At 39.6% G+C, this 12,884-nt stretch overlaps 1 protein-coding gene across 3 annotated transcripts in view; it reads right to left on the reverse strand.

The window, feature by feature from the left end:
* The window catches only part of LOC124607030 (heparanase-like), a 233,951-nt gene that overhangs the window by 46,405 nt on the left and 174,662 nt on the right, over positions 1–12,884 (reverse strand). For all 3 annotated transcript variants that reach the window (XM_047139198.1, XM_047139197.1, XM_047139199.1), the window contains exon 6: positions 3,421–3,602. In XM_047139198.1, coding sequence (XP_046995154.1) covers positions 3,421–3,602 — 182 coding nt within the window. The remainder of the gene's footprint in view (positions 1–3,420; positions 3,603–12,884) is intronic.

Here is a 12,884-nt window from a genome sequence, read left to right on the forward strand (position 1 = left end):
GTTGATAGTAATGTTGTATGTCATAAGCATGTAGGTATGTTAACAAGGAACATTTTTACTTGTCATAATATTAACAGAAGTCTCCAGTCCTTGAATTTAGCAAATCAGATACCGATAATAATTTGTAGTATGGCTTGCTGAGAGGGCACGCTTACATTTCCTATCGATTTTTATAATGTTTCCCTATTTCTGGCTTATTTCTTCAGCGAACTTGTTGAGAAGTTTGCACCATAATACAGAACCTAACTTTGAACCTAAAACGATGTCTACATCACTGATTCCCAAAGTGGTCAACTGATCTATATCAACTCCCATAGGTAGATTCCAGCCTGCAAGGGTGTCCATGCCAGCAGAAAAAAACAGCTGAAGCTTGCTCCTTTGTACATTACTATTTGTCTCATGAGCTAAGAGAGAGGGTGGAGACACTACTTACTTTTGCTCTCCTGCTTGCAACACTCATCGACATTATTAATTATTTTTCTGGCTCAAGCCATTAAGGTTCTACCACCTGCCAGTCTCCAAGGAGTGGGCAGAGTATTTGGTATTGCCCATGATCGTCCAGCAACCACTTGTTCTGTCATCAAGAGATTATTAGTTTGTGACACAACACAACACAACAAACAATTTGCAGTGACTACCTATAAAAGGTTCAGTGTTACATTGCTGAGGTTGGCAGTACCTGGACACAAAACCCCACACAATAATGCAGGTCTAGAAATTTTCAGCGAGGCCATCACAGAATCAATTAAGCCTTTGGTCGAGACCTTCCACTTGGCTCCAAAACAAAATACCCCGATCAACTTTTGGAACGATGCTGCAAATTGTGAGCTCTGCTTGCACCCCACATGTGAGACCAGCAGTCTTTACCACCTTCACCAGCTGCCCACACGAACTGAAAATCACCTCTGAACCCATGCGGCAAATGTCATCAGTGCTGATGTGAGCCACAACATGCACATGACTGCACCCTGCAGGTTCGATATCCCCAGGCAAGGCTGCCTCCATGCCTTGGAAGAGGCCCCCTGGCATACATACCAAGTGTACATTGGTTTTCTTTCCAGCCTTGAATTCTATCTGCCTAAGGGGCTCCATAACACGCCTAGAACTGGAACTCACAATAACTACTAAACCCCTTCCCCTGTGTGCAGTGAAGGAGCAGCGACTAGTCCGCCTCGAGTGACATGAACGCATTACCATCTGCCAGTCACCCGGCTGTGAGGGTGGATCCACTGTGTCGGGTGCACTAGGAGGTGCCACGGAAGCAGATCCCAAGGGAAAAACAAGCGACACCTGACGTGTTCCAAGTGATGCACCAGATTCTCTTCCACCGCTGCACCCTGAGGCAGTAATCTGAAGGTGACTGACCATAGCCAAAAGTACATTCAGCTGTTTGCAACCTGCGGCCAGCTCCTTCTGCATCCGCAAAAAGCATGCACACATCCTAGGAATCCTAGCAAGATTCACTGAAGAAGCGAACTATAAAAGCTGACAGTTCTAGATATTCAACTTGCTACCCTTCAGATGTGTCACCAATGGACACTAATGTGTTAATGAGCTACATAGCTGCATGTTCAGTGAGCAACTATTTTGCTACAGACTGAATCAATTTACACTTACAAAAATGCGAGAAACTGCAGAAAACAGAGTAAACAGCAGGAAATTTAATAAATATACTAAGAGGAAAAAACAGAAAAATATGAACACTTGTTGCTCTGAAGTTGTACTTGTACTCATATATCAGCTGAGAGCCGGAGCCTGACTGATGGGCTCACTAAACAAACGCACGGTTGCTTTCAAAACAAAACTAATGAGCAACTACTGCACTAAAGACTGAATGAATTTACACTTACAAAAAAAAAGTCGGATTAAACCTTTTAAACCTCTTATGAGATGGTATCATCCTGATAGAACACATAAAGGTTTGAAATAGTTTCAAATACTTAAAAATAAATTTGAGAAGGGACCTACAGTTGATAGTATGTTTGCTCTGATGTCGCAAATAGATGATGATGGTTTGTGTGCATCTTACAATATCTAAGCTATTTACAGCAAAATATGAAGAAATGCAAACTATTGCAGAACAGTTATCTTGCAAGCTACTGAAGAGATATTAAAACCCGTGCTACACAAACCAGCTATGGTATACTCAAAAGAGTTCCTCTGAACAGCGACACAGTTCAGAGATGTATTGATGAAATGAGTTATGATATTGAAAGCATCTTATGTAATTAACTGTAAATGACCCATTTCTCCATACAATTGGATGAGTCAACTTTACCTGTTAATGAAGCATTATTATTGTCATGCGTTCATTTCACTATAGACAAAGAAATCTATGAAGTATTGCTATTTACAAGAACTGTGACAATAGACACTGAAAGTGAATTGATACCTGTTGTTTTAAAGGATTATTTCATGAGAAAAGCTATCCCTTTATCAAATACACAGGTATTCAAAAAGATCAACCCAATTTAATTGATTGATGAAGTATAAATTCTACATGAATAGTCCACCTACTAATGAAAGAATTAAGTTTAAAATATTTCTTTAACACAGGTTACAAACATTCAATGTGTCCCTCCTTCACTGCATGGTAAACATCTAAGTGGTAGCCAAACTCATCCCACACACAAAGAAGCATGTCTTTTGTGTAGGGCTTGTACAGCAAATTCCATCTCAAAACTTGCCACACAGTTAGTGGAGGTATTCCTGTTCAATACCAGCTCTATTGGTTGACTTATCTGGACTACAAAGAAAGCTGTCTTGTATTTGCCTGGCGTCATCCTCTGACACACCTGGTCAGCATGGGTTTTTTTTCCTTTGCAGAAAGACCGACTTTGTTGAAATTGCTTAAACCAATGGCTTATGATTTTCCTAGTTGGTATTTCAGTTCTTGATTGTAGATGAAATATCTGCTGCACTGCAACTGCTGAATCACTTCTTGCAAACTCAATAATGCAGAAAACCTTGTGCTGCATCATAGCCATCTTACTCATAACTGTCTACTGGTGTGAGTACCCTAACAGCTGTTTATGCAACTAGCATTGCCCTAGCATCCTTCAACACAGCTCCCTGTTGATCCACCATGGTTCAGAAAATAAAATTTTAGACCTTCCTCTTTCCTTTGGTGTGTAGACTGTTCATAGCCCATTTATGTGTCACGAAATGCAAATAATTAAACTGAGTCCATCTTTTTGAGTAACCCTATATACCTTTAGTGGCAGCAGATAGAGCATCTGTCGTGTTTTGGTGCTATCATGGACTTATAAGCCTCTATAAGATGTACAATTATATATTGCTTCATTACATTCTTCTTGTTTTTCATGAATAAATGCATTATTAACGTAAGCTCTGTATCTCTGAAAATAATTTCATATGATAACAGAGCGAAAACAAAGATGCTTACAATAATGTACTTACTGGATGGGGTTCAAATTTATCACAATCAATTAGAGAATAATGGCCACCACATAAGGTCTGCCGTATGACCAAACTGATTCCAAGTTTAGCTGCAAGTCCTAGTTTATCTAGCCACATGAAGCCTGCAGCATACGTGTCAGAAAGGCCTTTGGCACCACCACCCCATGCTGAACTCGTCTCTGCTGCAAATAATAAACAAACAATTGGTGTGTACATTAGTTCTATTGGTATATGACAAACTATTTGCATGTACTGTGACTGCGACATTTTGTGTTCGCTGAAATAAGCAAAATTAAAAATTTAGATACTGAACTACAAAGTAATGTTTTCTTAAGTCATGACATGCTGTCTATGGGGCAGAGTGATTAATGCACTTTACATTTATTTTAATTTTAGATTCACCAGGAAAGTACTTGGGCACGAACAAGCACAAATACACCAAAATTGTGTGAGAAATAATGTAAAGGTCTCTTACTGCACTAGTGATACTCCTGCATCTGCAAAACTCTGCAGTCGTCCGTTAGAGGCCTCTGCGTATGCCATGCCGCATTGCACACTGACCTGCCGGCACACCAGTCGGGACCAGTAGGGATGGTGCAGTGTGCCTCTAAAGTTGCGTTTTGTGCCATTATTTGTGTATTGAAGCGTCAGATGGCTCAGCGATTGGTAATCAATCCTGATAAGGTATTGTGATTGGTTGAGATGAAGTTACGAAGAACCCTTCTTCGTGAAGATGGTATTGGTGCAGAAGACGAATCATTCGCATGTTTTCTGGTATCTATTATAGTGCAGAAATATGAGCATAAGTTAGAAACAGATACTGTTGTAACACTAACACACAATGATGATGATAGGGATGATAATGATGAACAACTCATTGCAAACGGTAGTGCTACGGCAAGTGCGGGAAGAGGCGATGGAAGCAGTGACAGTGAATACCAACCGTCTCCCAAGAAGGAGGTTAAAGTTGCAAGTATCATCACGGCGTTTGATGACAACACACTGGAGAACATGTACGATGATCATTAAGTAAGATGTTTCGACACATACGACAAGCTTCTGAAAAGCTACCCTAAACTGAAGTCTAAAAGCAATATTAAAAACATACAGGATTATGTGGCAAAGAAAAGAGAAGGAAATACAGTTTTCAAAGAAAATCCTACACTGCTGTTCAAGACCATCAAGGAGCATGTAATGGCGAAATTCAATGAAGCGCGAGAATGCGGTTCCGCCGTACATTATTGGCATTTACAACATTGGGCCTTGGACATAGCCAGAAATCTCGGGTGTACAAACTTTACAGCTTCTCTAGGATTTATTACTAATTTGAAAAAGGAGTTTAGGATAACATCACGCTGTATCACTATGCTCCAAGCATGAAAAGATAAGGACGACGAAGAAGAGCTGATTGAAAGAGCTCAAACGTTTGTTGCTGACGTCAATGAGCATATCACGAGAGAAAACATCGATATTAGTTCTGTATGGAACTGTGATCAGAGTCAGTTCAACTATGAACTGTCTTGTGACAGAACACTATCCATGAAAGGGGAGAGAAACACTGTCGCGATGTTGCAATCATTTAACTGTGCAACACATAGTTACACGATCGATGTTGCTATATCAATGGACTGACGATTGGCAGACAAACTCTATATTTGCTTCCAAGAATCCAGTGCAAAGTTTGGACCCCGCGTGTCAAGGGAAATAGAAACGCGGTGCCCTCCAAATGTCATTGTCGATGCAAGTGTGAGAGGGAAGATGACAAAACAACATCTGAAGACATTTTTTCTGTCAGTTTTGAATCCACATTTATCGAGAAAGTCATTAGTACTTTGTGACTCCTGGTCTGGACATAAGGATGAACGAGTACTACTGGAAGCATCTGGCGGAAAACATGTAGATTTAAAAATCATTCCGCCTAAACGTACAAAATATGCACAACCTCTGGATGTGTATTTCTTCAGGCAATATAAAATATATGCCAAGAGAATAACAGACCTCATTAAACTACATTCCAGTAATATGCAGCCGACATTGCACGACAGATTCTTTATCATGAATATGCATTCTGTCATTTACAGTCAGTTATCTGCAGGAGTATACAGACCAATGATTCATTACGCGTGGCAGAACGCTGGCTTCAATATTGGTGAACCAGTGAACAACTTCAAAAGTGTCATTGACGTGGCGTTCAACACTGATATTATAGAATGTGCAAATACGCCATGCGATCAACTTGCATTTCTTCACTGTGCATTTTGCAGTCATTCATATTGCTCGGAGCATTTTATTGACATTCCATATTTACATTTATAGTTCAGATTGCTGCATTGCGTATGGCATCTACAATGACATCTACAGTGATATCTAGAGCACGACTGCAGAGTTTTGTAGAAAAATGACACCCACCAGCACATTCAGAGGTACATAATGGTCCTGTAACCAAACATTCATACAGATCTGTTTGTTCGAGCCCAAGTACTTTCCTGGTCAGTCACATAATTTTGGCTTCATCCACGCATTGACGTATTTAGGTTCTATATGTCATAGGTAGCATTTACAGAACAAACAATTGTCAAAAGAAATGTAAGGATGTCTCAAGAGAAATGTTCAATATTCCAGGCTATAAAAGGAACTATCATTTGAAGCAAAAAAAAACTTCATCTGGAGATATGCCCAATTATGAATGGTTACCAAGGTAGAACACATTTAACATACTTTATCTTGGGGCTAGTGTTGTGCACATGTGTATCTTACCCATTCAACCTCTTCCATTCTTCAGAAAACTTATTTGTTGGACAACATGAGCATGCTCCTTCGACCACACAGACTGCAACATAGTTTTAGCATTATCAAAACTCCTCCACATTTTACCAGACATGTGGGAACTGACATGTTGTGGCGTTCCACCTGTACAGCCGGCAACCCATCTGGCACAACATTATGGGTTGCCTATATGCCACACAACTGCTCCGCACCAAAACACAGTTTTGCAGCAGTTCCACTAGGTGGCCTTAGCAGCGCCAGCAGGGGCCATGAAATGGGGGACCTATTTGCAGTTTGTGACCAACATAACATGGGCAATGGGTCCACTACAACAATGCTACCCGCTGCTGACCCATTGTCTCCTCGATGGACACTGCCTGGCAGCTCTACTGCCAGCCGATCCCTCAACGGACACTGCCTGGCCTCTGCAGCTCCACTGCTGGCCCAGTCTCCCTCGTTGCTCTCGTAATCTCGTTCACAAATTTTGGTAGAACAATGACTATATTCTGTTTTTGCAACAAGCTATATCACCGTGCATCTACTAAAAGTAAACTTTTGTGGAACTTGGTTTCCGTGTGCAGTGGCACGACTTTGCAAATATTAGTTTGTGGAAACTTGTCCAAGTATGAGACTTAGGGTTGTTGAACAAAGGCCTTCTGCCTGTCAGGCATTTTTAATGTTAATTGTGTTTCGTTCGTCAGAGCAGACGAGCATATTACACACATCAAAAAAAGTTTTGCATCACCTCGGTTCCGAGAGTTCCGTAAGGTGTACAGAAAATTGGAAGAGAGATCAACATAAACTTCACTTCCACCTTTTTTATTGGTCATGAAAACTACACATTGCATGTTGTACCACCATACAGAGAGACCTGGAGGTGGTGCTCCAGATTGCTGTACACACTGGTACCTCTAATGCCCAGTAGCACGTCCTCTTGCATTGATGCATGCCTGTATTCGTCATGACATAAGTACTGCTGGTCCAGATTGTCCCACTCCTCAATGGCGATTCGGCGTAGATTCCTCAGAGTGACCGATGAGTCACGTCGTCCATAAACAGCCCTTTTCAATCTATCCCAGGCGTGTTTGATATGGTTCATGTCTGGAGAACATGCTGGCCACTCTAGTCGAGCGATGTCGTTATCCTGAAAGAACTGATTCACAAGATGTGCATGATGGGGGTGCAAATTGTCATCCATGAAAATGAATGCCTCACCAATATGCTGCAGATATGGTTGTACTATCAGTCAGAAGATGGCATCCATTTACAGTGACTTCCATGACCAACTGTGGCATACGTTGGTCCCACATAATGCCACCCCAAAACAGCAGAGAACCTCCACCTTGCTGCACTTACTGGACGATGTGTCTAAGGCGTTCAGACTGACCGGGTTGCCTCTAAACATGTCTCCGGCATATGCAACACTCATTGGTGAAGAGAATGTGATGTCTATCCTGAGCGGTCCATTCGGCAGGTTGTTGGGTCCATCTGTACCACGCTGCATGGTGTTGTGGTTGCAAAGATGGACCTCGCCATGGGTGTCGGGAGTGAAGTTGCGCATCATGCAGCCTATTGCACACAGTTTGTGTCATAACATGATGTCCTGCGTTGCTTTCAGGGTTCCTCCAAGCCATAATCCGCAGGTAGTGGTCATCCACTTCAGTAGTAGCCTTTGAGCGGCCTGAGCAAGACATGTCATCGACAGTTCCTGTCTCTCTGTATCTCCTCCATGTCCGAACAACATCGCTTTGGTTCACTCCGAGATGCCTGGAGACTTCCCTTGTTGAGAGCCCTTCCTGGCACAAAATAACAATGCGGATGCGATCGAACCACATTATTGACCGTTGAGGCATGGTTGAACTCCAGACAACATGAGCCATGTACCTCCTTTTTAGTGGAATGACTGGAACTGATCGGCTGTCGGACCCCCTCCGTCTAATAGGCACTGCTCATGCATGGTTGTTTACTCTTTGGGAGGGTTTAGTGACATCTCTCAGCAGTCAAAGGGACTGTGTCTGTGATACAATATCCGCAGTCAATGTCTATCTTCAGAAGTTTTGGGAATCAGGGTGAAGCAATACTTTCTTTGATGTGTGTATTTCTCCTCTCAATAAAGTAAATTTGTGAAAAATCAGTAACTTTAGTTCCCCCTACAGCAGATTCTTTAGGAACATGTCAACCAAACTTACCCAAATCTATGGATTGGTCATGGCAATAAAATTAACTGGCCACCAATATCACCAGATCTTATGCCATTAGATTTTTTTTATGGTGTTGTGTTGGATGAAGTCTGAGGTGATCAAAAGAAAGGTGAATATGTGAGATGAACTGCTTATTTGCATGCTGCTGCCCTCATTAAGGAATGTGCAGAGGTACTCAGACAAGAAAGGGTGCACTGATGCATTGAAGCTGATGGTGGTAACATATCAACAGAAATAATGAATTTTTGGAAATATAACTCGATATATCTACTCACCAGCTGGTGGCAGGAGAAGAAACACACAAAAGTTAAGGAAAAATGATCATTCCTGTCATATCCTTGAATACTGACCATCCCTCCTGGGACACCCTTTGTACTAGTGACCCAAATCTTATTCACATGGGTCTCACTAAGTACAGCCGGATGACTTTTCTGGTGTATATACACAAGCCTCTGTTGTGAACCAGTCTGCAATTAGTGAAAACCATATCAAAATCTTTACAGTAGTTCCTAAGACTAGCCTTCACATATAGGCTGATTAATGCAGGGAGGAGGACTTTAATTTAAATATATGTATAGATCCTAGTGCTTTGTTCTGCAAATGCCTGATATGACACACAGAATCTGAAGATGACCAATGTACTGCCAAAACTGATTATGATTGTTATTGCATTACAGGTATGCGATTATGTTACAGACTGGCCCTCTTTGATTTTCTTGTTACTTATAGGGTTTTAAGGCCATTGCCCAGACATCAATTAACTAAAGCAATATGGCACAATTTTCACAGTAACTCAAAAAAATTTCTGTTCAAGATTTGAAAATTTTTGAGTGCTGTTAAGTACAAAATATTTAAGATCAATTGACAGAACCATTGGTAACAGAACGTGTAGTGCCAAGGCACAGTAATCGTGAAGTCGCTGGTTTGAATCTAATAAGTGGCAAGCTGTATTTTTTTATTTATTTATTTAAAAAAATAAAAGTATTATTTTCTGTTTGATGTCTTGCATTTTTGCACCAAATTTTAGTTTACTGTGAATACCAGCATTTTAATGCAGTTGGTAATTAAAAATTAAAAACACGTTACTTTTGTATTTGTATTTATTTATTTATCCTGTGGATCACATATTGTACAAAGTACACATGATATGGGACAAGTCATTTTTCTTAACAAATATGTAGTTTGGAGAAAAAAAAATAGGCAATGGACTGCCATTTAAAAAAATGCACACAAAATTGTTCATTGATGAATATAGTAACTTTACATACAGAGAATACAAACAATTTACATGGTGAACCAAGAAACATGTAGGCAATGTAGTGCTACTTTAAATTTACACAATTAATCACTGAGATTACAGAATAGTGAAAATGTCAACTGGAAACACAACAGAAGGACAATGTCATTTAAAAACTACATTAAACATGAAATTAACATTGAGATTTCACAGACAATTAAGTTTTAATACTAATAGAATGTGTACTTGTACATTCAAAAAGCGAGTTAAAAAATTTGGGGAAGTGAAACTGAAACATAGTTGTGTATAGTAGAAATTAGGTTATTATTTTGCTTACAGAATGTTTTACTCTAATCACAGTATTTTACAAAGGAACTTTATAATTTTTCATTTCCAGGAATTCTTGTACTGAATAGAAACAGTGCTTTGTCAGAAATGCCTTTAGTTTATTTTTAACTATTGGATCTGGAGCAGTTTTTATTTGTTCTGGAATTTTATTGTGTAATACGACACCCAGATGAGTTATATAGGTTTTATTGCATATATTGACATTTAGAAGCAATTAGTAATAAAAAATAAAAGTTATGTTATTTTTATTAAAACAAATGACTCAATATTTGTTATTTAACATTTCTGTTTTTTAATAAGGCATTTCATTTATTGGAAGCCAGATTTGATGTCTGAGAACACAATGTATACAATAAAGTGCAAAAACAATCTTGAAATTAGACTGCTATTCATTTTATTTGGTATATAGATTATAAATATGTACGTCCAGTTGTGCTACCCTATAACCTGCTCACCTACACAAAGAGCAGTTTCTCATAGTCTAAAATAAGTGACTCAAGGTCACAGGAATTTGAAAGAATACTGTAGTCATTAACAATTTCCTAGGTGAATATGTGATAAGGAGAGAATTAATTCTGGAGGCAGATAGCCACTTCCAATAATTTCAGACACAGAAACTTACAAAGTTTCAAGAACCAGTGTCAAGTGAAGAATCAAGCCCCTGTCTATTGCTCACATAGGAACTGCCAAGTCAAGATTAGACTAATTACAGCATGCATAAAGACATTTAAACAGATATTCTTCCCATGCTCTACAAGCAAATAGAACAGGGAGAAACCCTACTACCCAGTACAATGGGAAGTGCCCCCTCACATTAACTTCAGGGTGGTCTGCAGAGTGTGGATATAAATATACCAAGAAAGATGTTGGCCATCTCTTAAAATTCTATATACAAATGTGAAGAACTAATTTTATGGATGAAATCTCCAAATGTTTCTGAGGCACATGTTACATACTGCCATAGATACCATGAAGATGAAACGAGATTAATGGCAGTTGCATGTAAGCAGTCAGTCTCCCCAAACTCTACGTATGAACTAAACGGAAAGAACCCCTACTATACAATAAAAATTACAAAGTTGCTTGTACTGTATAGTGATTTTCATAGTGTAGCTTTAGATGTCCAACAAATTAAAACCACTACCTTGTTCATAGTGTTCAATTTTGAAATTTACTTTACCAAGTAGCAATCCATACGGGACCATCTAAGGGCACTGAGTGAATCTGAAAACATCCTCTTACTGCTTTTGCAGTAGATATACTGTAAAATAATTATGTCAAATGTGAATCTCCTTCATAAATGGATACAAGAAATGAAAATGGTTTAATCTCTAGATGTCTACTTCTCTTCATTTAGTTGATATTTTGAATGGGTCATATTATTTCCTGGATAGTGTCACTGTGGTGCACTCTTCAAAATCTGTGATGTCTGCTGACACATATCCAGACCAGACATAACCACGATAAGAATGGAGGAGGCATGCAATTGGTTCACGCACAATGGATTAACTCTGAATCTTACAAAGATTCAAATTATGAAATTTCAAAAAATAAGAATGGCTTACAAGTACCAGAAGCAGAGGCCAATAGGTATACATTGGGTGAGGCTCATGTCTAAAGTTCTTAGGCATACAGACAAATAATAAATTCAGTTTGCACCACACATGGATAAGTTAAGCAAAACACACAGTCCTGTCTGCTTTGCACTTTGGGAAATTTACAACCATGATACTAGAAGTAAAAATAATGATTTTGAAAAGGATAGGTTGCTACTCACCATAAAGACATCATGTTGTGTTGCAGACAGATACAACGAAAAGACTGTTAACTACCGAGCTTTCAGCCAAAGCCTTCTTTTCTTTTTTTTAAAAAAAAGCAGGCACACCACACACACACACACTATCTCTAGTCCCTATAGTCTGGCCAGAGTGGCTGGAGTTAGCGGTCAAATGTGTGTGAGGCATGCCTGCTTGTGTGAATGTGTGTGTATATTTTCCTTTCTTTTCAGAAAAGGCTTCGGCTGATAGCTCATAACCTGAAATTTTGCATGACATAAACACAAAAAATTCTATACAAGTTTTCTTGATAGTGCAAAATTCATTTAAAAAAGTTTCTTCAGTGTCTATTGTCAAAATGAAAGTGTAATTAAATGTTTCTAAATTGTATTTAACTAACACATTTCGTATTGTTTACTAATTAGATAGATGCGGTCTAGGCCTAAATTTTCCGAGTTATAAACGTTCAAAAACCTGACCAAACACGCCTGATAACGTACATTCTCTAAAAGCAAATTAATTACAAATTCATTCTTCTGTCATTGTACCTCTAAATCAGTACAAAAAAACAACCACCACACATAAGACCTTTGTGTCGTTTTTCGTTTACACACAGCCAATCTCGCATCCTTGACAAATTTAAAACATTCTTTAAACTTAATTATTCCTTCAAAACTGACCATGAGTAAGAAATGTGGGAGCTGTTAGAGGGCAGTGTGTAGAGGTTTTTTTTTCTGCCAATCTTGTAGGGGGGGGGGGGGGGTGCAGTGGGGAGAATGTAGGGAGAACAGAACAGAAGAGGCTCTCTCCTAGAACTGCAGGGTATGCAGTAGGAACATTTTGATTGGGGAACAGGAAAGGAAAATCTGTGCCCTTCAAGCACCGCTGGAGGAAGCAAGGAAGGAACTCATAAGGATCATGGGAGATAGGGGGGAGGAGGGTGGTTGGGAACTGGCAGCTGGTAGGAGGATAGGAAGAAAGAGAACACGATCTGTCAGTTTTATCATCAACACCAAAAACAGGTATCTACCACTGCCAGAGTTAAGTGGAGAAGAGCCTCCAGGTAGAACGAGGAGCAGGAAATGTGCAGCACATTTCAACCGAGGTCAAGAAGCCTAGGAATGTACAAAGTGTTAG

The sequence above is a fragment of the Schistocerca americana genome, chromosome 3, assembly GCF_021461395.2.
Source record: "Schistocerca americana isolate TAMUIC-IGC-003095 chromosome 3, iqSchAmer2.1, whole genome shotgun sequence".
NCBI classification, from domain to species: Eukaryota; Metazoa; Arthropoda; class Insecta; order Orthoptera; family Acrididae; genus Schistocerca; species Schistocerca americana.